Consider the following 27,987-nt stretch of genomic DNA (forward strand, 5'->3'; position numbering starts at 1 on the left):
TTTGTGATGTACCCGTTCTTTTCTGAATCTTTATCAAACTCAGTCGTGGCTCAATCCAAATAACATATGTGCAACAAGAAGGAGGTTGTTGACTCTGTACTAGTATATTCCGTTCCCTATTTACGAGCAAAATTTATCAAGGTAACTCAATGTCTTTACTATTGAACAGAAAGATAGAACTGATATTCATGTCGAAAAGGACAAAAAATGATTTTTTTGCGAATCAATTGCATAAGAATATGTAATGAAGATATTAAAAGTGATTTTACAGACATAAGAGTTGTAATTTCGAGTATTAAACATTTTTTTTTATGTTTGTTTAAAAATGTTTAAAATCGTCTGGTATTGAATGGGATAACAAACAATTCTAATTTTCAATTTCTGTACACGCAGTTCTACATCGGATTTGACGGAATGTATGTTTTTTTATTAAACGTAATCTACAAAAAAAAGTTCTAATAATTATAATTTCATCGATTGTATGGTCACGTGATATGTTGAATTAGTTACTTTTAATAGGATGGATAAAAACGTTGAGACAAAATAATGTTGCATATATAAAAATAAGAAGACGTGTAATAAATGTTAATGTGACAACTCTCCGCCAAAGACCAAATGACAGAAGTTAACCACTATATGTCACCATACGGCTTTCAACAGAGGCCATCCAATGAGGATTTGAATAAAACACTTGTTACACATTTCGATACATAAAATGAAACACTTTTCACAAAACTTTAAAGGAATTTGTTTGAAATATTCTTTCTATCAGCACACACAACAGTTTCATTTTAGAGAATAATAAATATTCAGAGCTAATATCATTAAATAATCGAAAAATACATTTACACATTTGGATTTTTATTGTAAAAACTTTAAGTCGATGGGGTTAATTCACAAAATATCTTAAGAGAAAAAATACTCCCAAATTGTGATCTTTTAAGAGAAACCTACCATTTATTCAATGCATAGGATTTGTTTGTGAAAAGAGTTCCGAACGATGAAAAACAAATCATTTTTTTAACTGGATATTTTTACGTGGATCATCGTTTGAATCATTAAGTCATACAGAGAACTCATATGATTAGTTTGCCTTGGATATTCCAGTACTACACAACTCAATTCCCTTATTTATGTATATATCTATATGTATATCTAATTAATTTAAAGATTTTTCTGTTTGTATAATGCTTTTGTGTAAAGGGGAAACTGCTACGCGTGTGTGTGATCCTTTTTGTCTCTTTGACCAAAGATAGTTAGTCATAAACTAAATTGCAGTACTCGTCGATATATCATTCTTGTATCTCACGAATTTGGGTCTTTTACTTACAAAACTTTATTTTCTTGTAACGTATTTTATTGTTGAAGAATGAATGTTGCCCGTTTTTTTTATTTTTTTTGGTCGTTTGTTTGTATCTCATAGACATACAACCGGATCCCCTTTTCTTCATATTTAAAAACATACGAGATGACATCAATACCAATTCATGACACAAAATAACTGAGCTAAACTAACAGCAGAAGAAAGAAAAGGAAAAGCGCTGTCATGGTGTACTCAATCTTGAAGTCACAATGTGGTCTTTGAAAAAAATGTTGTAAATAAAAAAGGACGAAATTGATATATAAACTGTGTGTGTATGTCAGTTGGGCCGGGTTTTTTTTAAATGAATTGATTCTAAAAAAAAATTGGAAAGGAAAAAAAAAGGAATAAGAAAACTAATTGATTTACATTCAAAGTTAGGGACGAAAAAAATACGACACTAAGATTAAAAAAGTAATGTTCATATATGTGCATGAGGGAAAAAAACCAATCCCCCCAAAAAAAGAATACAACACACACACACACTCAGAAAAGGAAAAATAGTCGGTGCATAATCATTCTGCTACCAAGGGTTTTTCACAAGTATAGTAGTTAGCAGAAAAGTTCCAGTTCCCCAAAATACACCAAACTTTACATCTTACCGACTAGTATTTCGTGAAGTAAAATGCAAATTTCATAAGGCTGGTTCCAAATAGCTTTTTACTGTCCAATATCTTGCAAGTACGAAAAAGACCGTTCGAAAGTATATTTTGTCTATGTTTTGTAATTGCACAACTATTGAAAGTTGATCATGCATTCTTTCTAAAATAAAATTTTACACAAGATAAACGTTAAAAGATACTAAGTGAAAAAATTAGACAACCGCAATAGGTTAATCGCTTTGACGTCCGAAAAAGATAATAGCCAACAAATACGTTGTAACTTTTAAAGCTAGTTAAATTAATTTTTATGCTTAAAGAACGCGCTATATCATAAAAATTGTTTATCAAAACATAGCAAAAATACAAGTAAAGAACGTTTATGTATTCAATATTAATCAAAACACAAAGGTTATTCCTGTATTAGTTTTTCGAATTATTTGATTTAGGCGTTGAGAACCTTTGGTGACCTCACAGTTTGAATGTCTATAACAAATACGACGTGATAAGTGGACGTCACAGACGAACGTTCACCTAATTTAACCCAGTCAATTGGAGACTTGAGCGCGCCAAAAAATGGTCTCGTCCACACTGTTATGAAAACGAAACTATATCTTGGAATATATTTTAAACGCAATTTTTTGTTTATTTTTATATCAAACAAGAGGCTAAAGTAGCTTATTGATCTGCAAGACTCGTAAATCCGTTTTGACAACAAAAGAAAAAAACAAATCTAGGAATCTTAGATTCTTATATATTTTTATCACACGGTGGGTATCGCTTTTGGAGGATGGATTGTTGACCTCGCTTCTGTGTTTTGAGTGTTTTGTAGATTTTGTCTTTTTTCATGATTTCTATCCTTCTTGTACTAATGTTTAGATATTCTTCTTAATATTATGGAATGGTGTAGTCTGCCGGTGTACGATAATTAAAATTGCTTTAACCTTGAATATCACTGAAGATGGCATCTGCTATCAACAACCCAGTAGCTCCGTACTGGCATGAAACAACGGGTATTTGGTTATCAGAATGTGTTGTACGTCTTAGAAAATCATTTTAAATTAAGAAATGTATCTCCATTATGCTTAGCTCTGGTTTCTTGTCGAGTTAGACTATACTTTTTTGTTCTTTTTTGTTATTTAGAAATTTTTAATTGATGTTTATATGAGTGTTTCATGTTCTGTCCGACTCGGCTTCTGTCAATTCCATTATTTATTTAGGTGGACGATACACATTTTATTACTAGATTTATGATGTCTGTGATAGAGACGGCAATGTTTTCTTAACCGTCTCATGAACTTGGTGCACGTGTTAATTTTACAATCTTTGTCAGGCTTATTCAGTCAGTTGCATTTATTAGTTAGTAGCAGTAGCAGTGCAAAAATTCAAATCAATTTCACAACTTTTCACAACTTCCTAAAATGCCGCCAGTTCGTAAAAAGCGTGTTTCCAGTTAAAAAAGTAAGAAAAGTGACACACCAGTTGTATAGAATTCTAATAATACGGAATTGACATTTGACAAAGTTAAAGAAAAACTAAGGAAGCAAGGCATCAGGGCTCCATCAACTTTCACCAAAGAGAACACAGGACAGGATAATGCAGTTATGTCCGAAATTTCAGCATTAATTCAATTTACCACCAGTTTAAACAACATGGAGCAAACTGTTCAAAATCAAGGAACTTTAATTCAGTCGCTTTTAGTTCGAGAATCAAATAGCATTAGTCAACCTGCAATCGTTAGTGATATGAGTAATGATGTACATCATCATACAGGATCTTATTACAGCGTCAAGGTTTCCTCAGGAATGTTTCCGCATGTTCAAGCAGTGGCGCCGAACGTTCGGAAGCAGATATTAGAAGGCAAGTACATTAATCTGGCTACTCTACTTAACAATCAAGAAAACGTACAAGATTATAAAACTGTTGATGAATCTGACGGGTCCGTTCTGTTAATCAAACATCGCGATCCTCGCCTTCAAAGAAACTTGTCTATTCAAGAATTTCTAGAAGCTTTCAATATTTACAAAAATATTATTTGTGAAAAGCAAGACCGACGCATCGAATTCGATATGTATATTCAAGATGTCATTGATATCTCTGCAAGATATAAAGGTCCCGTTTTCTACGAGTATCACAAGGCTTTCGCAAATAAGGTAGCTGATATCAAACTGACCCACGGTAAAGTTGTAGATTGGTCCATCAGAGACGAAAAACTCTATTCATCCATCAAATGTGGACAAATTATTAAAGAATGTGAAACATGCGGTAGTCTTGGGCATCTCACAGCTGTTTTTCAAACGTTACCAAGCTTTGGTCAATCAAATAATCGATCCAAACCAACTTATAATCAAACCCATTTTCAGAAATCACAAGTTGGAAGTAACGGTCGTGATGATTCCAATACAGATATACGAGGACGCCCCGTTCTTTTCTTTTGTGGTCGGGAAGTGTGTAACAATTTCTTATAAGGAAAATGTTTCAAGGAGACAAAATGTTTATTCGCCCATGTCAATACTAGATCATCTAGTGGTGCTATTCCGAACAGTAGGCCGTCACAAGAACAAGCGCAGGCTAAGAATTGACTAGTGTCTACGCCTATTGATGTCGATCAACTTGAAGTTGAACTTACACACTATCCAGATAAAACTTTTGTTAATAATTTAATTGATGGACTTCGATATGGTTTTGACACAGGCATAAGCGTACTACCAAGTAAATCATTGGAATGTAGGAATTTATTGTCTACCAAGAAATTTCCCGATGACGTTACGAAACTGGCAGATGACGAACTTCGTAAAGGATACCTTATTTGACCATTTACAAAACCTCCGTTTGATACTTATAGAATTAGTCGGATAGGTATTGTTGTCCCAAGATATTCGATACATTATCAGTGGCAATATGTTGGATCTTACAAAATAATTACGGTTTGCGGCTTGTGTTACATTTGTTAGACGATTTTCTCCTGATTAACAATCCTTACGTAGACGCTACAAGGAATATGAACACAATGTTATATGTATTTAATAGTTTAAAGATTCCTCTCAGTGCTCATAAAACAGTTGGTCCATCTACTTTATTAGAATATCTCGGCATAATTCTTGATTCAATGCATATGATTGCTAAATTACCTGATGAGAAACTTGTTCGAATTAAGGATATTTTATACAGCTATCTTAATAGACGTTCATGTGCTAAGCGTGAAATGTTAAGTTTATTGGGTCATCTTAATTATGCATGTAAAGTAATTATACCAGGGAGATCGTTTGTGTCGTACTTATTGACATTAGCACACTCCGTAAAAGAACTTAATCACCACGTTACAATTACAAAGGGGTGTAGAGATAATATGGCAATGTGGTTTAAATCCTAAGTCAATGGAATGGTATATCATTTTTTATCAGTGATAATGTTATCAATGCGTCCGATTTTCATTTATTTACGGATGCTTCATCAACAATCGGATACGCAGGTTATTTTAGGAAAAAGTGGTTTCAAGGCATTTGGCCCGACCATTTTATTCGGCCCGATGAGAAGTCTTTCTCTTTTTTTATTTTTTATTGATCTTTTTGGTGTTCAAACTACAGTGCATACATACATTTTTACAAGACATAAGTGAATGACATGACATTTATGGCATTGTTATACTATTGATATTATGCGAATAAGACATAGCAAAAAAATTTACAAGTTGATGATGTGAATACTCAGTATATGATACATCTTAAAAAAAATACTTTGGAATACATTAAATATATAATCAGATTAAAAATAAATTTAATTAAATAACTTCCATAAATTCCCCCCCATCTGTCGACAAATGACTCGTGTTTGTCTTTAGAAAGATATAAATATTCTAATATCTCTAGACGTCTTTTCAAAAATTTAAGAAAAGCTTGCACAGATATTAACAGTCTGTCTAATTGTGTGTTCTTTACATAATTAGTGTAATACTTTGCCTGTAGAATACAATAATTTAAAACTACGTTATCAGAGTTCAATATACCAAAAATGACACTATCTTTATTCAAAAATATTTTTACTCCAAAAACTAAATACCACCAATTAGAAAATTCTCTCCAAAACTGTTTTGTTTCTATACATTCAAAAAATTTATGCTCTATAGTTTCTATTTCTTTACAACTGGCACATTCATTAGTTAAGGAAAGTTTATATTTTTCAAGAAGATAATTATGTGAGACTATTCTGTGTAACATTTTATATTGGAAAGATTGTAGTTTGCTTTCTATAGTACATTTAAAAGCTAGTGAATAAATATTTTTCCATTTTTCGTCACTAATTTCTATATAAAAACTTTCTTCCCACCTTTGTTGTGAAATAGGAGAAATACTTCCCCGATCGATAAAAAGTGAATATACATCCTTAGCAAATAATTTACTGATAGGCTTTTTTTTATTCTCATTCTCAAAAACGAATCCAAATGAGTTGCTGTTAGGTGACATGTGTTGTTGTAATAACAATTTTTTCCAGTCACGTGGTATAGCAAGTTTAATAGATAGAATGTCTACAAAAGTAACATTCAGTTTATATTTTTAGTTAATAGCGTCTTGAGACAAAAATTCGCCTTTATCATCTACAATATCATTGATGAACCTTATGCCTTTCATGTACCAAGATCTGTAAAAAATACTCGTTCTGTCAATTTTGATAAACGGATTGAACCAAATAAATTCTTTTCTAACATGAAATGCATTTAACGGGATGAAAATACCCTTGAAACGTTTCCAAGCAGATAACACTTCTATATAAAAAAGAGGTGCTTTTAAATTTAAAAACTCAAATTCACATCTGCTCATAAATAAATCCTCTAAATCAAAAAGGGGGAAGAATGCTTTGGAAACATGTTTCCATTTGGAGTCATGTTCTGACAGAAATCTTTTTACCCACATAATACGAAAGGATAACAGCTGTACTTCAAAATTTGGGGCTTTTAGTCCCCCCTCGCTAAGAGACTTTTGAATAACTTGCGATTTAACTTTCGGAGTACTACCATTCCATAAAAAACTATTAATGTCACGTTGTATTTTAATTACATAAGATTTTGGTACATGTGTAGATGAAATGACATAAATAAGCTTCGATATTGCAAGTGATTTAAGAATTACGATTTTTACCGATCAAGGAAAGGTTTCGGATCCTCCACATTTTAATTATTGATTCCATTTTTTCTATGCATGTATCTAAATTAGAACAAACCATTTCTTCAAAAGCATTAAATTTTAAACCTAAGGTTTTAAAACCATCTGTCCATTTAATAGGAAGGGAACCTTCTTTGTTAAATTTATTTCTTCCAATCCATGTTGCTTCGGTTTTCGAAAAATTGACTTTTAACCCTGAACACTTCTCAAAATCGTTAAAGGAATCTAATAAAATTTGCGCGGAAAATACATCTTTCAAAAAACAAGTGGTATCATCAGCCAACTGTGAAATTTTTATTTCAGTATCCCCAATTTTTATACCAGATATCTGATTGTTCTTACGAATACTTATTGCCAGCAGTTCAACTGCCAAAATAAATAAAAAAGGAGTCTTTCTCAATGGCTTACCTAGAATTGTATCCAATTGTTATTTCTGCTATTTTATGGGGGCATCAATAGTCTACTAAACGCATTCTTTTTCGTTGCGATGATATGTCTAGTGTGTACATTATTAATAAGGGTCGTTCAAAGTGTAATGTAATAATGAATCTTGTACGACGTTTAACTTGGTGTGCGGCTAAATTTAATTTTATTGTACATGCTGTACATGTACCAGGGAAAGAAAATTACATAGCAGATGCTCTTTCTCGTTACCAGATGAAGCGGTTTCGACAATTGGCTCCGGACTCTTCGCCAAATCCATGCATCTGCATTCTTTGGAGTTAGATCAAGCAGTCGACAGCTTATGGAATAAAAGTATCAATGTGAATACCCGCAATGTTTATTCAACAGGGTATAAATGTTTTATTCAATTTTGTGGCGATCTTATCACTAGATTCAACTCAAGGAATTTCAATATGCCTAAAGTTTCGGAAGATTTATTGATCTATTTTGTGGCCCATTGCCAATCAGTGTTAAAACTGAAATATTCAACAATCAAATTATATCTCGCTGGAGTTTGTTTTCATGGAGTTAATTTTGAAAATGTGAACCCCCTTTGTGATAGATTTGGTCATACATACCAACGCTTGCAAAATGTGTTAAATGGAGTTAAAAAATCTGAGAGTAAGCCATTACGACAAAAGTTACCAATAACGTTTAAAATTTTACAGGAAATAGTAACTTGTTTTCAATGTGGATATTTCAATCATGATTATATGGATTTAACATTTCAAACAGCGTGTGTTCTGGCATTTTATGGTTTCCTGAGATGCAATGAGTTTACATGTAGAACTGTTTTTGATCCAGATTCAAATTTATGCGTTTCTGACATAAATTTCGTTTCAGAAAGCGAAGTAACTGTAAATTTAAAAGCTACACAGACAGATATTTTCCGACAAGGTATTATAATTTCCTTGTTCAAAATAGATGGCGTCGTTTGTCCGTATAAATTGCTATTCCAGCTGATGAGTGCAAGACGAAACCTGAACGCAAGGCACAATGATTCGTTTTTCGTTGAAGAAACCGGAAAACCACTTTCCCGGAACTATTTTATAAGCAAGCTAAAAACAATACTCATGGCATTTGGATATAGTGAAAAGGATTATAGCGGACATTCTTTTCGATCAGGTGCGGCCACTAGCGCTAGTTCTCAAGGTATTGAGGACAGCATAATACAAACAATGGGACGTTGGAAATCAGATTGTTTTAAACGCTACATTAGAACTTCTAAATTGGATATTAAATCCGCGCTGGAAAAGATTAAATAACAAAGATAACAATGCAGCCAAACGTTTTTTACAATCGCTTATAACTTTGTAACTTGTCCTCCACCCTGGCCTTGTGTCTTTTCTTTTCACGTTGATCTCAATATTGTGGTTAAGGATTTTTATATTGACATTAATTTTTCTCTAGATCAACTTTAATTTTAACAAGACACAAGGCTTCATCAGGCACAACATCTTCAAATTTTGGGGTTACTCAATATGCAATTTTGAGCAGGCAACATAACGTTACATATTTCGTTTTGGGCTATGATATTTTATTTTGGCCAAATATAATATCGTTACCAAAATTTTTCTGAGTAGTTAGGGTGCCTACGTACCTTAACGAGGAATAGTCTCATCTTGATTGCTCAACAGCTCTATTTCACGTCGGTCTATGCCCACAAAGATTTACTCTTATGCGGTACCACGTGGAAAATCAAGATAGGCTATACCGCTCGGGAACGGCTTGCTAAAGTACTCTGTGACAAGTAGACTGGTAGTCGTACACACGTGTATGTAAATACCCTAATGGTGACGCATTTCTGTCAAAGATATGTGGCTAGCTCATCAACAGTATTTTAACGGCAAATTATCCTTAATTATCTGAGAACACACTATCATTTTATGTACATTCTGTGTGTTTTGTGTCAACTGCAGGTAGCATGTAATTTGTTTTGTTCTTGATTTACAATATGACAGAACTGAGTGAATTATATGATTATATGATACTAGAGAAAAAATATCCTTAATCATTCACACAGTGTGCCGCGCACACTGCTCGGATAGTGAAGTATAATGTTGGCGTCAGTTAGTTTACATTCATCGCTTTTTATTCAATGACGCCAAGGAAGTTTTCTGTAACATAACGTGTTGCCCTTAAGCCCAAATATTTGCATAATAAAAATAATTATTTTATCATGTTTTATATTTTTTCAGTACTTCAACAATATCAGACTGGGTATCTTGAAATACTTCCTGTTGGACGTTTACAGGCTTTATATTAACAATAACTACATTTGTAATTATGGTATAGTGTCTGTGATCGTTCTTATAAGAGTGGTCGTTAATAGCTATCAATTATCTGCGGTCAAGGTTTATTTATATCTAGTTGTATATCTCTAAGCATTGTTCACGCCAGTAATTCTCTTATCAATTGGTCTATTAGAGGTTTCTCAACATCTTACGAACGGACGAAAATCGCCTTAACATGACGTAACTTGCCGTAACGAGAAAAGAGGGAGCACTCATTTATTGAATGATTTTTGACTATTGGATGTGCACTTCCTTTCATAAGATATGCATGCAGGGTTCTTTTAAACCATTTTGAGTTGTGGACATATTATTATATTGAATGCGAGAATGTGTACTTAGTGACTTAGTGTCCTTTTTTGTTGAGATTGGAGTGGCAATGAATATTTTTGAAATTTATCTAGGCTCAGATCAAAGGTAAAAAGCCCTGCGCATAAAAGAGGTAAATTTAATCTAGGAGTGAACGACTCTAGAAAAAAATCGGTTTTTAATTTGAAAAAAAAAATCCTTGGGTCCGAGATAACTTTGTTGCCTCAAAGCTATAAAATCCAAATGGTCAGTTCTTCACCTTACATAATTATTATTGAACTATTTTCTACCAAAATTGGCAAGAAAATGAATAAAGGGAAATAATGAAATAGATATTTGAGAAAAAAAATTTCACTTGAAAAGATATTCCGAAATGTATTGTTGATTTTTGTTTTATTTTCAAGGCCTTTCTTATCCTTGTTGTCCTTTTATTATCGTACACTTAGTATATTAGTATTTTAAATTGTTTCAATGTACATTTTAATATCTATATTACAATCAGTTCTGTTGGTGCTGTAGCACTCATACTTTCCATTAGAATGCACACAACTCTATTACTTACAATATAACTGACTCCCCTAAAAAACGTTTAAAATACATATAAATAAATAGCGGTTTTAACGACATATATATCAAAGATACATAAAAAATACCGCCTTTTCTTGCTGTTAGGAGTGGTTCCCAATATTTATTATTGAATACTTTTGAATAAATGTGGAGATTAATGAAGAAATGAAACTGTTTTAAACCACATCTTATCTCTTCATGCGTTTTTATTCAATATGCATATATATTTATCGAAGTTGTTTTACACCTATTTATGTATCAACATTAATCAGAATATATGAAAAATGGGTTATGGTTAACGAGTTTTTGTGTTAGACCTTTCTTGCCACCTTTGATTTGTTTATGAAGGGACCAAATTTCATTTCTCTGTTACTTTCAAAATGCAATCTTTATTATTTGTCAACAATTATTAAGGATAGGAAAAGATTAGTCTACTTTGTTTGAACTATAAGAACTAGCTAAGGCCATATGCACTGCTGATATATTAGTCTGTGTGGCCTATAAATCCACGCAAAACATCTCTATAATACAGTGATCTGCTGGTCTCACGCAGATATAGAGTTGTGGTTTTTAAAGTCCAGCGCGCTGGGCTGTAAAGTCTAGCGCTGTATATCTAAAGTCGAGCGCTAGAGATGTTAAAGTCGTATGAAACGAGTGACTGGTGAAAAATAATGTTTATCCAATTCTTGAACCAATGCATGTATATATCATAAACTTGTCTTCTGTACACGATTTTATCATTTTTTACGCAAACATATCGTATAATCGTCAACTTTTTTTTCTCTTTGTCTGTTATGATGTAAAAATATGGCAGCTACTTAATTGTCGTGTTTTGGAGTCGTAGTTTACCGATTGTCACCTTATAGTAAACAATCAACAAAGAAGCATGGATATTGCGCACGTGTATAACATGTACAATCAGATAATAGTTCATTTTAATGACAGATCCATGCGTATTGCGATTACCGGAATTCTACGAGGAGGGTCACGCTAAGGTCACTTGCATACGGAAAATATGTCGGCGAATTGCTTCCTGGAAGCAAGCAATTAAAAAAAAGTAAACTTCTTCTAAATGTGGACAATTTAAAAAAAATTCTTCAGAAAAAAGTACATGTACACAAGTTTTATAATGAAAACTATCCATTTAGTTATAAAAAACATATGCATCATTTTTTTTTTTAATTTGAGGTTTCATGTGACTTTAAGTCCAGAGTTGGAGATTTAAATATAAAGGTTGTGTCCTCTCAACCACTTTTCAATCCTTTATCAAATGATAATATCGTCGTGAAATGTATGGAATACTCGCCACTGAACGTTTTGTAAAAAAACATCCAACAATCATTCAGTCAAATGCAAACCAAATGCGCAGATTTTTTTTTAACAACGACTATCAAAAACATTGTTCTTTTTAAATGATAAGGGAGATAAATCGAACGTATATTGGACATGTAAATAAACGAAACTCAACGTAAGGTTACTCAACATTCAACAACACAAAACCAATTGGAACACTCATGTTTCACCACAACAATAAATTACAAGGTTGCAAAATGAATATTAAATTGTTTACTGTTGTCTTTAAACACGCTGCAATATCGGTAGAAAATTTTACTGCATAAAATTACAGCTCCCTAACGATACGTTCGTCGAGTTTCGTCCGTTCGTAAGATGTTGAAAAACCTCTATTAAGGTCAACGCATTGAGGTTTTATTAGTTAATTGGCTTTGGTCTGCTGTGTCGGTATTTACTTTAGATCATACGATTGATGTGTATTTTATTATGTTTGAAACATGTTATATAAAATTAGCTTTTCTCAGTTTGTATTGTAAGTTTTTGGATTTTCTAACATTTTGGGTTTGAGCATCACTGAAGAGATCTTAATTGTCTAAATACGTACCAGGTGTAGTAAAATTATATTACTTCGCTGGGTTGATACCTATGTTGGGTCAAAATCTCCGCTGGGGGACTGATTGTACTCGAAAGTTCTGCAATTTAGTTGCTCAGGACTTTGGTACTGGCGTGAAAATACGGATATTGTTTTATTGAAATGTGTTGTTATAAATATAAGCAAGTCATTTTGTTTTAAGGAATCATGCATCTGGTGCAGTAAATTTGGTAGCGTTATTGTTATTGTCATTGCATTATTGATTTTTCTCACCCACTTGATATCACAAAGAGGTTGTCATTGAAACAAAATTATCACACAGAGGACTCATATTTCTTCATCTTTATTACAAATCAATAATACCGTGACATACACAGTGATATTTGTACAATATATATCATTTAGAGTAATTACCAAGAATCCAATAAAACAGACAACGCCATGGCCTAAAAAAAAAGACAAACAACGGACTACAAAACACGAACATAAAACTTTCAGGTTATATGCTGCAGTAGTTAATATAAAAGACAGGTACAAGACAACAGGGTAATAATGTCAGATTCACAAAGTGTGCATCATACGTGCGAAACACATACATTCAAATATAATATACGAGTCAACGACGAACGCATTTTGTATTATTGTTTTCTATCTGCCGTCTATATTCTCGTGATTACTCAATATGTTTTAAAGAATTCTTATTTCAATAAATTCAGACTGCAATCGACATCGTCGCCATTTTCGAGTTTTGCATTAACATGTAACCTAGTACATCCGAAAGTCATATTCACTGTAACAGTTGTTCCAAGGTTTTGCTTGTCAAATTTTGGAAAACTTACACAACCTAGTTTCCATGTGCTTTCACTGTTTGGATCTCGTGTGTATTCAGGATCTCTTTCCGTTGAAGCATATACTTCAATTTCTAATGACCCATGCGAATTAACTGCAACTGCGTTAAAATTGTGCGTTTTCTGTTCCCCAGGTTGAATTGTATCGCCAGCTCTTACAAATGGGTGAAATTTATCTTCTATGTATTCTTCATTTTCTACTTTGTGGTAGTGAGCAGACGAACGAGAATGCTTTTCTTCATCAAATGCTACACGAGTACTTATGCCAACCGTATGACGAATAACTCTTTCCATGATGATATCTGGTGCAAATCCATAAATAGCAGCCCCTTTCAACACCACAGACCCTGGTTCAGTTGGAACAAATACTTTCGCTCTGCTTTTCTGACTGAGCGTTTCCTTGATAGCAGTCTGGACAATTGAAGATTCGGAAAGTCCTCCGACCATCAGCACTGCATATATGTCTGCCATTTTCTCATTTGAGAATAAGCCGTCCACCATTTTAACCAACCCTTCCCCGTCTTCTCCTTTCAAGCAAGCATCGAAAAACTTATTAAATGTTTCATCTGGGAATGTTATTTTCCCTCTTTTTATCGAAACATCTCCGATTTGTTCGCTCAACAGACTTGATAGTCCTTCAACTTCACGTATGCATTCTGGCAGCGTCAGTGATATTTTTTCTCTAGATTCGTGTTTATAGCTTCTTTTCTGTATTTCAAATCTGTTGAAAAATTCATAGATTTCATCTCTATATTCCAGCTTAAGCTTTTTCCATGTCTCTGTTCCTAAGCATTTACTCCAGAAATTCTCAAAGGCTTCATCAACTTTTCTGCCACCCCATGGTCCGCCAGTTGCTTTGTATATTTCTTTTAATGTGTTTTTACCTTCAGTTGTCGTAACTTGATACGTCGTTATATCCACAGTACCACCTTGAAAAATAGTACAAATTAGATTGTTTATTGTGTAAACGTCAATTTATTATTAACCTGAACATAATTTAGAACAAAATAAGTTTTAAATTTCGGAATTGATAATTAAAATAATATTCCTTAATAATTCGGGAAAATTGATGTAAACATGATGTTGGCTCTTCTAATTGTTTTGAACAAAAACATATTTATTATGCAAATTAAGGGTAGGTATCTATGATAAATGATTAAAAGTTTTTTTAGCTGTTAGAATATTTTTTCTCCCTATTTATAATTCTTAGAATGTACAAAAACAGTGGAAGAGTTAACTTTTGCATGTCCATAGTTGCAACGAAATTCTATTTTTATACTGAAATGAAAAAGAAAAACAAAGATTATAATTTTAAAAAAATGATAAACCCATTGGGTGCTTTTAAGCATAATGTAAAAATGTTATATTTTCAAAAGATGATTTTTTTATTAGTTGATTGGAACTAGATTGCAGTAACTGCGAGTACTCTCAGATCGGTACTTTGTGTCTTTAGTGTTTTTGTTAGTTATGGCACCCTCAACGGAGTTGGGGTGACGTATTGTTATTCTACGTTTCTTTTTTTCCTTTTTATTATTCTTCCACACATTTTTATCCGCGCTAGTTCTCAGAATTTAATGGACCAATGTTGATGGAACTCTACTATAATGAGTACCCTCATGTGAAGTTGTGCACCTGACTTTGGAATGGTTCAAAATGGCCACCGTTTTCATGGAAACCATTTAAATGTAAAAAAAAATCAAAAATCCAAATCTTTTATTATAAGACCTTACTGGATGAAACTTTATGAAAATGTTAGTTCGTATGCCTAGATGATTTTTCAGTTTTTAGAAATTCCAAAATTGCCGCCATTGTCATGGAAACTGGGCGAAAGTTTAACATTGGCCCTATGGGAAAACACATTAAAGCTGCATTTTCTTAAAGAATATAATATTAAACCCAATGCAACTTTATTGGTATGTAACATGTAATGGGTCAGAGTGGTATTTGTCTTTGGAATTTGGAAAATGGCTACCGTTACCATGGAAACTACAAAAATTTCAAAATGCACCAAACTTTATGAAACTTTACAGAAATGTTAACTGGCATGTGCATAGTTGATATATGATTTTAGAATTTTCAAAATGGCCGTCGTTACCATGGAAACACCCAAAATGTCAAAATTTTTCGAAATGCTTCAAACTCTCTGAAAATTTACAGTAATGGTAACTGGCATGTGTAGATGCGATGTTCGACTTTTGAATTTTAAAAATGGCTGCCGTTACCCTGGCAATGAGGGGACGAGGGTGCCATCCGTTATTGCTCGCAATTACAAATCTAGTTGTTTTTGTTCTTTGTATCGATCGGTGCTGTTACAACACACTTTCCCAGGTTAGTGGGATTGGATGGAGACATGTTTAACTCCGCCACATTCTGTATTTGTCTGTACAAAGTCAGTAACCTGTAATCAGTGGTTGTCGTTTGTTGCTGTATATCATATTTGTTTTTCGTTTGTTGTTTTCGACATACATCATGCCGTTGGTTTTCTCATTTGATTTGTTTAAATTTCAATATTTATTTTTTTTTTTTGCAATAGTAAGATTGAATCCTTAATTCAACTATGGACAGACATAGAAGCTTTTACTTTGGTTTGAAAACAACACTGATAGAACTTGTACCTCCTAAATCTAGAACCATGATTTTCCGTCCATTGTCAAACGTCTTTAAGCTTACGGAAGTTTCTTCATTCCTCTCTAAGGCTAAATAGTTACAACACAATGCTGCAGACTCTGGTTCTAATGTGATCTCCAATTTATCTTCAGCTATCCCTGCCTGGAGATGTTAAAAATAATACATAAATATATTTGACCAAAATAATACCTTTTGATTCGTAAACAATAATTATTATATGGTATTCAAATAAAGTGTTTTTGTTTATCTTGTGTGTGTTATATCTTTAGAAAGCATCTGCTTTGCATATATTTTGTCATATCCGACAGTTAGTGTCACACAGAATTTCACTCTTATGAAAAAGTTAACATTACAAATTGAGACAGTTTCTTTATGACTAAATCTATTACAAAGTTGGGGATCAATTTGTGATAAGCTAAAACAAATCTGTACCAAATTTAGCTAAGGCTATTTATGGCTGGGGTAGAAACACCGTAGTGTTTTGAATTATTTGAACATTTTAGGCAGCGTAAATTTACAGAAAATGAACACATTATATGTCATGTCAACAGAATTGCTGATTACTGGGTGTTGATACTTTCGGGGACAAAAACGGAGAAATAAATATTGAAGTATTTTTGTTACTGTTTGAAATCATTAACGTCATACAAACTGAACATAGATCTTGTCATGAGAATTTAATACCCATAACAGATAAGATAATGCATTGGTGACTTAGTTTGGTCTTTTTGTTTCATCGAGGTATTCATTGAAGAAGGGTGTTGATATTCGAAATTAGTAATGGGCTTTAAAGGGAAACTTCGCAAAAAAATGAAAAATTTATATTATGTTCATTATGTATGAAAAAGCACAAATTCATAAATATTAAAGTTTTATTCTGCAAAATAAGAGATCACCATCGATTTTAAATTTAGAGTATCAATTCTCCGCATGCGGCCATTTTGACATCCTCCCGGTTTAGAAACCACGATATATCTATAAACCACAAAGGACCAAAACAAGCAGTAACCTAACGTAGCCGTAATTGAGTGTCGAAATCTTGTCAAGCGTACGGTTGTTTTATCCGACAAGGAAAGTATAAACAGTTTCCCGGGTCACAAAAGAGATTATAATAGACGAATGTAGGACAGAAAGTCACAGGACAAAAAGTCACAGACAAAAAGTCACGGACAAAAAGTCACAGGACAAAAAGTCACAATTCAGTTTTGAGATTTTTTTTCTTTAAACAAGAAAACACTAATTTAAAAAATAAAATTTTTGTTTTTTCTTGAACTATTATATATGAAGCAACTTTGTAATTAAAATCTATTCAATAAATATCAATAATGATCAAATAATTGTTATGAAAACAAAATGTCAAAGTGGCTTGGTACTTAAATGGCTTCATTGTGCCAAGAAATATATCCTTTGCATGATTAAAATTTGATAATTTTTCATTTATCAAGGCTTATGAACAATTTCCTAAACATAAAAATGAATATATGTAATAAAAAGAAAATATTTCAAGATCTTTCTCTTATATATTCAAACAATTGTCAACAAATTATTTGTGACTTTTTGTCCTATCAAATTTGTGACTTTATGTCCTGTGACTTTTTGTCCTGTGACTTTCTGTCCGTTTACCTAATAGACATGGTTGTGCAACCTTTCCTAACTAACTTGATACAGAAAATGTAATTATATATATTTTTTATTTAAATAACTAGTACAATGGTCTGCCGTTTTGCCGTTTTGAAACTTTTTTTTTACTAAGTTTTTGAAACAAGAAATTTTAATGGAAATTAGTTAAAAAGTCAAAGTTCAAAGTCATAAATAAGTGTTCCGTGTAAAATTGTTTTCGAAAATCTAGTTTGTTCATAATTCATTTATATAATAAATTTATTTAAATAAATTCGGCCCTTCCCGTATCTGATCACCAGCATGGCTAAAGGAATTGTTCCCAGAGGTATTGTGAGGTGACACTTCCAGGTATTCAAGCGATTTCCTGTCGGGCTTTAAAACTCTTATTAATTACACAATTACATAAAGCAAGTTCGTGCATCACTTCACTTCTGAGGGAATTGATCAGTGTACACGGCCGATAATTTGTAACTTTCAATTTTGAAACTATCAGGTGTAATATACATCTTAAAATTTGTCCTGCGTGTCCGATAGTTATATACTAGTCATTACTAAAATCATACGCTTGTTTATACATAACATTTCTGGTGTAAAGAATGATATTTATGAAAATCTAAATAATTACAAAAAAAGATTTGATAAAATAAAAATCTATTTACATATTTTCCACGGGAAATTTTAAATGGGGAAAATGTAAGTATATACTCGTTATCAATAATTATGGACATTTTGAAACATACAAATATTGATTTAACAAGATGAACGCACTTGTCGATCATTGGTTTATACGCCTAGATAGAAAGTTACGGTACTATAGATAGTCGCAATTTAGAATATATGCATGAATATTGAATATACGAGAGAAACATCCAGAACCAATCTGATTTAAATACAGGTCGCGATATCTAACTTGCTTTGGTTCATCGAAGTTATGGACATAGTAAAATCATAGATTTATATTTCAATTAGATTATTTCAAACAGTTTTAGAAATTCGTCACCATCAAAATTGTTGGGTATAATGTATAATAATGTGAACATGGTTCTAATAGTACCTTTATGTCAATTTTCCTGTTCCGACATGCATGTAATTATATGTATGCCACTGGACGTACACTAATGATCCCCAAAAAGCCTATTTGAAGAAATAAAGAAACTTCTCTCCGGATAGACTGATAGTAGTTGTATTAACGTCTGGTCAGCTAGATGGTTGATTAATTTATTTAGTTAGCTTGTGGGGGGAATAAACCATTCCTAATATTGCACTTATGCATAAAATATTAAATGAGAGTAATATAAGAGAAAATATAAATACGAAAAGTCGCATATCTGGTAGAAAAATTCTCACCATGAACTATAGGATTTTACGTGGGATTGTCATTCTTAATCGAAATAACGGACAGTCATTTTAATACATGCATGTACGCTGTGATGAAAAGGGGTGTCACAGTTGCCTTGCATAGTATTCATCATAAATCTATTTCAAGTTTATACTTTCCTGTTATTTTTATAAGTTAACGCAGAGACATGTATGCATCTCGAATTAACGACAATCAACTATATAAATATCTGAATCTGATGTGACTTACCGTTCATCTCTTTCTTTTTTCTCCTTTTTTTTTTTGGATTTTTGCATGAATATATACATTGTAAGATATACTGTTCCCAGGTTGGGAGAAGGGGGTGGGGGGTTTGGCGGTCATGTCTATCGAAAGTTATAAAATAAGAACGTTGTATTTATGAATTTACAAATTTACAAGAAGAATTCTGTTCTTGGACGTAGTTTTCTCCTTTTTTTTAGTTCAGTGATTTAAATTCAGAGAAAAAAAATCTAGTCAGAATTTAAATCGTTCCGGCGATCCCCCACCTAAGACGCCTCTAAAATCATAAATGGTCATGCTTTACAATCATCAGAATTTTCTTTTCATCGGTACATTCTTTATCGGTAGTGATTAACCTTGACATTTCTGGGTTTAAAAGAGCTACTTGTATATTACCTGTATGTGGTTAGGTGACGTCCCATGAGGTCTTACGTATACAGGTTCACATTTATAAAGGTTTCTGATATAACAAGGTTTTATGACATCCACACTTCTGCATGTTCTGTATACCAAATTCTTATTTCATTTTCAGACCGAATGAGGATGTGAATATTTTCCAGGAAAAATATTGAGTATCAAATTAATTTCGGGATTTTCTACTTTCTTGCAAGGACGTATATTAGAGTTGTTAGTTATACGTCCTTGTTTCTTGGTATTAAATCACAGAAATTTAAAGAATATGTTGCTTGTCCGCATTAGGCGTATTCTTGTCAGTTTAAACAGACGTATATATATGTAGATATGTCTCTGGTTTATAGTAGGTTTATAAATGAGGGAAAGGCACATTGAAAATTGATTCCGCCGGTCTGTCTCCATTTAAAAAAGGAAAGTTGACGTTAGATTGATTCTGTTATTTTTTTTTAAACATCGTTGGTCAAATAGCTAAAGTATTTATACGTTGTGAGATTTAGAATATTGTAATAAAGGCATTCCCAATTAGGTAATTGTAGATACTTTGGACAAACAAAACCATATTAATGTAACTGATAATTTTCTCTGCACATTTAAATATTCAAGGTTTATACCGATGATAATTCAAAATAGTACAGTTTTGATTTATACGATGGTTTCGTGGGCCATTTTTATTTATAAAATTATTTAATTGAAAGTAATTCAGAATTTTGATGTTACAACAAAATACTCATCTATTTATTTAAAAACTGAGCTAACGCAAAATATTAAAATAAAAAAATTTTTTAACGGCGATTCAGGTATTTTGCCACCATATTCCTCCCCAAATAATTATTTAAAAAAATCTGTCTCAAACCCGCACTTCGGTTTTATCCTTTTTTTTTTCATACCTGCAACGGTGAACCCTTAAGGCCAAACAACACTCTAGTGAAGATCAAAAGATTGAAATTACATAATGCTAATCTTTTAATTATCGTGAATTTAACCACGCCTTTACCAGGTAGTGTCAGTATAATACACATGTATGCATTGTATTTACGCAATACTAGACCGAAGCAAGGATTTGTATAGTAAGACAAATCATCGACTGAAATATTAGGTGAGAATACAAACTTGTATTTTATTACACTATCCGTTATATATGTTTGTTCAACATATCCGTCGGGGAAAAAACATCAAAACATTCTATTGTATGATTTATTTTTATTACTATAAATATATCATAAATCCTTAAAATATAAATCGTACATTTTAATTTTAAAGTTGCACGGCTGATCACTTTTCTTTCTGAATTATTAGTTGGTTAATAGCTACGCCAAAAGTCGTCGATGCGCTTTAAATCGCGTTATTAGATGATTAACGAACAAGACTTAAAATGAGATTTATCCACTCCCGGCATGCAAAAAGACTTAAACTACGTCACAGAAGTCAGGAAGTTCGAATAAATAAAATTAATAATTTCCAATTTTCTTCTTTATTAATGTTCATATCCAGATAAAACTTGGTGAATATGATTTTTATGGTAATATGAACATAATAAGATGATAAGTAAAAAATCGCGAATTTTCCCTTTAAGTGCAGTAAAATTTGTACCGTTAATGTTATTAAATGATTATCACTATTATTATAATTTAGTTACCTACTTTTGATTATTGTTGCTTCGCTTTGAGACATTTTCATTATATTCATTTTAAATCAAATGTTCGTTTACTATATAGCTTTCCATTGCAATCCGAATTAAGATTGAAAATGAACTTTATGAATATTAAGTTATGTATTTTACTTACAACCTCTTTACTTGCATACACCATAAACTGTTTTGCAGATTCACTCCATATAGCAGGAAGAGTTACAATCCATTTAACATCTGTTTCTTTAATAACACATGATTTCAGAAGTTCCTCTAATGCTGCATCTTTTAAAAATTTGATTGCTTCTCCAAATACTTTATAAGCTGGCATCTTGTTACCACTTTCATCTGGTATCTTCATATTCTTCCGTAGTGACTAAAATGTATGTCAACAAAGATATTTTGAGAGTGTAGACATTTATAAAATAAAAAGATGTGACAGGATTGCCAATCGGACAAAAACCCGAAACCTAAGATGTTTGCAACTATAGGTCGTCGTTCGGCCTTAAAAAAAGCATCATACACAAAGCATAGAACAATAACTGAAATCTACTAAATTTAAAGTAAGTAAGTTTCACAAAGACTTTAGTTGACATTTATGATTTAAACTATGATAACGTAACAAATTCGTGTTTTCTATCTCTACAGTATAAGTTGGTAATCATTCTAAAACTAGACGCATTGAATATTTGCCATTTCGTAATTTATAATTTTTTTTTTGTATTTACATGTTAAAAAAGTGGTATTTGGAGTAAACGTCAAACGGACAACGACCCAACGACAGAATAAAAAGAACATGCCTGCATAAATGTTCGATGTTTGTAATTTATTTGTGAGTGGTTTTCTGTAATGTAATTCCACAATGTAATCAACACGATGATTGGCTAGGACACCGTCTCATTCACTGGTTAATCATTTATATTACGTCCTGTTGTATTGATAGTTGTATGTTTAAAATATGTGAGCGTAGCTATAGGGTATCCTATCTGTGCGCAATGTAGGTATTATGTATTTAGGTTTTGGTACACATGTGTGCGTCTCGATTTAAAATGGTCGCATATACTTCTTATACTTTTTTTGCAACACAATATATACAAATCGAAACTTTTGCATTTATAATTTTTTTGTGTTTTTCTTTGAAATGGGCGTGCAAATATATATATATATATATATATAGCTATAGTTAGAGGAGGGGAAAAGGCGTCTGCGCAATACTAGGCGGTGTTGTCGTAGAAGTGAGAAGTGTAAAGTACAGGTTCCAGCCCAGCTCGGGGAGGAAGTAAAGAATGAGATCTACTCTAACATTGTAAGGTTGATTTTCTAGGCACTTAAGCTTCAGTCAAACATTCAGAATGATTGCTGCTGTCCTAGATAGAACCATTCCGGATTTAGATTTGTCAAAAGTTTCATCAAGATCCTTTGATTCGTGGCTGCTGTTGAAAAATACAAACACTATGAACTATCCGATAATCAATTATACCTCTTTCTTGCATGACAAAGAAATAAACATACAGACGTATTAGTATTTATTTAATCAAAATTTCTGCCTGAAGGAAATCAGGAAAGCATTACATAATAATGTGTTTACCGTAATAATTCAAACATCAGTGGCATTTGCAAAATGTTAAACATTTGAGAACGTATTCTCCGAGCTTACAAGGAGTTGTAATCTACACTTTAGTACAGTAACATTAGTTATCAACTGAAAATTTACTAATAAAATACTTTGAAGCATGCCAAAACCGAAGGACCTACTTCAGTTTAAACATATTTTATTTGATCAAGTACAAATTGGATAAGACACAAGTCAAACAGACTTATGAAGTCTTCTCCATTTAACATTTATAGCAATATAATACAAAATATATGTATGAGCATGCATGTATAGAATGGTATATCTATTTAATATATACATATCTATGAACGTTGTTTTCAATTTAGACTTGTTTATATATATATATATATAGAGATTTGCACAACGATACTAATATAAGATGGTATTATACGAAGATGTTGTTAATAAATAGTGTTGACAAATATTTCGGCTTAACAAATAGCCTTCTTCGGTGTCAATTATTTTAACAATACTGATAATATGTATAAAAATTGCTCAATTTGACTTATTGATAACGTAACAAATTCGTGTTTTCTATCTCTACAGTATAAGTTGGTAATCATTCTAAAACTAGACGCATTGAATATTTGCCATTTCGTAATTTATAAATTTTTTTTTGTATTTACATGTTAAAAAAGTGGTATTTGGAGTAAACGTCAAACGGACAACGACCCAACGACAGAATAAAAAGAACATGCCTGCATAAATGTTCGATGTTTGTAATTTATTTGTGAGTGGTTTTCTGTAATGTAATTCCACAATGTAATCAACAAGATGATTGGCTAGGACACCGTCTCATTCACTGGTTAATCATTTATATTACGTCCTGTTGTATTGATAGTTGTATGTTTAAAATATGTGAGCGTAGCTATAGGGTATCCTATCTGTGCGCAATGTAGGTATTATGTATTTAGGTTTTGGTACACATGTGTGCGTCTCGATTTAAGCATTGACTCATTGAGCTATTTTTATACATATTATCAGTATTGTTAAAATAATTGACACCGAAGAAGGCTATTTGTTAAGCCGAAATATTTGTCAACACGATTTATTAACAACATCTTCGTATAATACCATCTTATATTAGTATCGTTGTGCAAATCTCTAGACTTATATAATTTTTTTCCTTATCTGCACAGTATCGTCTATTCTAGACGATCCGGTACATAGTAAATTTGCTGGTTGGTCCTTTTTAGATAGACTTCTATATATATATATATATATATGGATTTATGTCAAAAGACAGAAAGAAAACAATAATACAGAAAAAATAAATATATAAAAATAAATAAATGAATATTTAGAAAACAAAAATAAAAAATAAAATACAAATTAAACAAAAACAAAAATGCAAAAAAAAAAGGAAGACTTTTACTTAGATGATGATGTGTGTGCGATCATGGTTTGCTATCTAGACAATTAGAAATCTTTCCGAACTTTTAATAAACTCGAAGACATTTTTGAAAATGGTTTGGTTTTGCTCTAGAGAAAGAAGATAACTACCCGAGGTTAGTAGTTCTATGTCAATTTTACAATCTTTTGGAAGCCAGCGCAGACTTTCAAACATTTTATTTCGTATGTCTGAATATAATATACATTTAAAAAAGAAATGATAGGAATCTTCACGATTAACACCACAGCGGCAAGAAGGGTCAGAAATAATATTGACCCTATATAGATCATAGTTTAAGGATGATGCAAAACATCGAAGTTGGGTTAGAATAATATTCAGTTTTCGAATTCCAAACTCATATTGCTTCGGTACAAATATGTTACTCTGAGAGTAAAGTTTTTTTTAGTTCAGTTTTAAATTTTAAAACACCTACTCCTTGGTGGTTTATTTCCTCAGGGATTTGTATTTGACCACGAATGTACTACAAATGTCCACGATCGAAGAGAAGGAAAACTTTCACGGACATATTAAAACAATGATTTTTTTTTATAGAAAAACATGTATAATACTTTTAGTACTACTCCCTTTTGTGGGAAAAGCTTCATTGGGTACACTCAGGATCGAAAGTTTTGCATGTCAGAAATCAGGAGACTTTGTTGCTTCTGTCATAATTATTGTTTTTCGTTTATCATTTTAGCATAAATCATGCCGTTGGTTTTCTCGTCAGAATTGGTTCTCATTTTGTGATGCGGGTGTCGTTATTCCTTGGTAAAAACGCAAAAATCCTCCCCTTACCTGTGGCAGTGGTGATGTAAGAGCACAACTTAAGAAAAAAACTTTTAAAACATCTGTTAGAAAGGTCTTAACTCATCAGATCAGTTCTAAGCACAACAACGACTAACGGAAAGATAAAAGATGCAAAGTACCGATCTAAGAATACTCGCAGTTAACGAAAGTTAGACTATTTAGTAAAATCAAACTTCTTCATTTGATTTGTATTTTTGTTCTTCAAAGAATATGTCATGCCATTTTTCATTTGTTTGCAGTGTGTGATTTTGTAAGAAACAAGAATGTGTCCATAGTACATGGATGCCCCACTTACACTATAATTTTCTATGTTCAGTGGACCGTGAAATTGGGGTAAAAACTCTAATTTGGCATTAAAATTAGAAAGATCATATCATAGGGAACAGGTGTACTAAGTTTCAAGTTGATTGGACTTCAACTTCATCAAAAACTACCTTGACCAAAAAATGTAACCTGCCCACTCGCACTATCATTTTCTATGTTCAGTGGACCGTAAAATTGGGGTCAAAACTCTAATTTGGCATTAAAACTAGACAGATCATATCATAGGGAACTGGTGTACTAAGTTTCAAGTTGATTGGATTTCAACTTCATCAAAAACTACCTTGACCAAAAATTTTAACCCGAAGCGGGACGGACGAACGAACGGACGCACAGACCGAAAAACCTAATGCCCCTCTACTATCGTAGGTGGGGCATAAAAATATGACTAAATGTTTTTTCGATTTTTTTTATCCAAGGTAGGGTGGAAATTATCCCAGTAACTAATGCCATAATCGTGTATATGTAATGTTATTTTCAGTGTTTATCTGGCCTTATCAAATAAATAACACTATAAATTAATTTGAAAAAAGGTAGTATCTTTAAAATATGGGGGGAAAAACAATATTTTTTTTAGATGTTTTATCGTGTGTACTTCAGTTAATTAAAGTTAAAATGATCGTGAATAATTCGACTGAAATATCGAAAAACAAAAAATTTACTGAAGAAATTCGTTCAAATCATTTAATCATTTAACTTAACAAACTTCTAAATTGTTACTAAAATACCAAGAAATTTCGAGTTCTCTAAGGAAGCTACCATTTGATTTTTAGTGGGGGGGGGGGGGGGGGGGGGGGGGCTAGGATGAAATTTGAAAAAAATAGGCAGGACAGGAGTTTTGAGTAAAAAAAAAAGGCAGGATGACAATTTAGGTAAAAAAAAAGTCAGGATAAACTTTAAAAAAAAAGGCAGGACCGAATAGAGGGGAAAATAAAAAGGCAGGCCAGGGTATCAACTAAAAAAAGAGCAGGACAAAATTTTTCATCCTAGCCCCCCCCCCCCCCCCCCCTAAAAATCAAATGGTAGCTCCCTAAAATATTACACAAACCTGTTCTCCATATAACGCCATTTTAAAGTATGGAAAGTAATAGTATTCCTTTGCTTCATCGACACTCATTCTTGCATACTTATTCTCAGCATCATATCCAAAAGCAACAAACTCTTTCTTTTGGTTCAATAGAATAATTGATTTAGTCTTATACAGTGTTCCCAGCTCGCCAACATGCCAATGCTTGCAAACAACACGCAAAGGGTTTATTTTAAAATCATTTCTTGTCAGAAATGCGAATCCTGAAAAAGAAGTTCCAATGTCCAAAGCAACAGAAACAAGTACCCCTGTGGATTGAACATCCAACTCTGATGGTGCTGCAATTATTCCAGACATCTGGGTCGATGACTTATAACTGGTCCTGCATAAAAAAATTTAATAAGAGCAAAGCAGATACAAAAAGGCAACAGGTGCTTCCCTTTATTATACGCCTGAATTTGTTGAAATTCTTTAACATTTTTTTTTAATTCTTTTAAAATATATTTTTTAAGCTTTTTTGATTTATTGAATAAGAGTGGTCCAGTCGAAACAGTTTTAAAACTTTGTAATAGTTTTCCGTAAAATTATATATGAGCAACAATACCAAAGAAGATATCTAAAGGAGAAGGAATAACTAATCCAGCCACATGTTTCTGTCCCAAAATGACAAACATCGTCATTGGTTATCTTCAGTTTTATCCTAAGTTTTTGTTTTCAGGGTAAATCGGTATTTATTGTACAATGTTGAATGTCTCCTGTTTAGATTTATTCACATTTCCTTCTAGACTTGGGAGTTTAAGAAGTTGACATATTGTATTGAGACTATTGTTGAAGACCTATATTGACCGCTGATTGTTTGTCATTGGGTTACCGTCTCATTTACGTATACCTATAATCTGTCTCGTTTTTTATGTCACGAAAATATCTTTAACTTTATTGGAAATAAATAGGTGTTATCGAAATTTTACTTCCTAGTCTTGGAAATACATTGGAAATCAGTACTTTTAATATTTCCTACTAAAATTTTTGATAACATTTTTAAATAAGAGAGAAAAATAACGCCATAGGAACATATTTTCCATAACACAAATTGCTAAATAACTAAATTACTTACGTTGACAATTGATATTGAGATAGGAATGGACATTTTTGTTAGTTCCAAAAATAGATTATTAGTTTATCTGATTTAAAAAAAGGTTTGTAGTTACCTTACACGGCAATTTCTGAATGAATATATATTTGCCGATGAAATCTGATGCTGGTCAACTACTCACCATTAACAAAAGAGTAATAAAACAAAGATATAATAAGATCTTTCCAATTTACTTCCTGAAGTTAGATAGTAGATTGAATAACCTATTTATGAATGATATGCAATCGATATGACTGTGTAATGTCAAGTGTGCTTATAATTTGTTATTTGTTTTCAAATAGAGCTCATGTCTACTATGTAAATTTGTACATGTCATGCTC

At 32.3% G+C, this 27,987-nt stretch overlaps 1 protein-coding gene across 3 annotated transcripts; it reads right to left on the minus strand.

Annotated features, from left to right (window-relative positions):
• Positions 1-12,941: 12,941 nt before the first annotated feature.
• LOC127730406 (heat shock 70 kDa protein 12B-like) lies at positions 12,942-27,873 on the minus strand. 3 transcript variants are annotated; one of them, XM_052238791.1, is made up of 5 exons: positions 27,789-27,873; positions 26,536-26,896; positions 21,509-21,727; positions 16,078-16,231; positions 12,942-14,391 (listed from the first exon to the last, which is right to left on the minus strand). In XM_052238791.1, exons 2-5 carry the CDS (start codon positions 26,869-26,871, stop codon positions 13,313-13,315), a joined length of 1,788 nt encoding a protein of 595 aa, XP_052094751.1. In that variant the 5' UTR covers positions 26,872-26,896; positions 27,789-27,873; the 3' UTR covers positions 12,942-13,312. The 3 variants fall into 3 exon arrangements, with proteins under 3 accessions (XP_052094751.1, XP_052094752.1, XP_052094753.1); XM_052238792.1 differs by lacking the exon at positions 27,789-27,873 and adding an exon at positions 27,723-27,782; XM_052238793.1 differs by lacking the exon at positions 27,789-27,873 and adding an exon at positions 27,629-27,709.
• Positions 27,874-27,987: the final 114 nt, after the last annotated feature.

Source organism: Mytilus californianus, unplaced genomic scaffold, assembly GCF_021869535.1.
Source record: "Mytilus californianus isolate M0D057914Y unplaced genomic scaffold, xbMytCali1.0.p SCAF_2, whole genome shotgun sequence".
NCBI classification, from domain to species: Eukaryota; Metazoa; Mollusca; class Bivalvia; order Mytilida; family Mytilidae; genus Mytilus; species Mytilus californianus.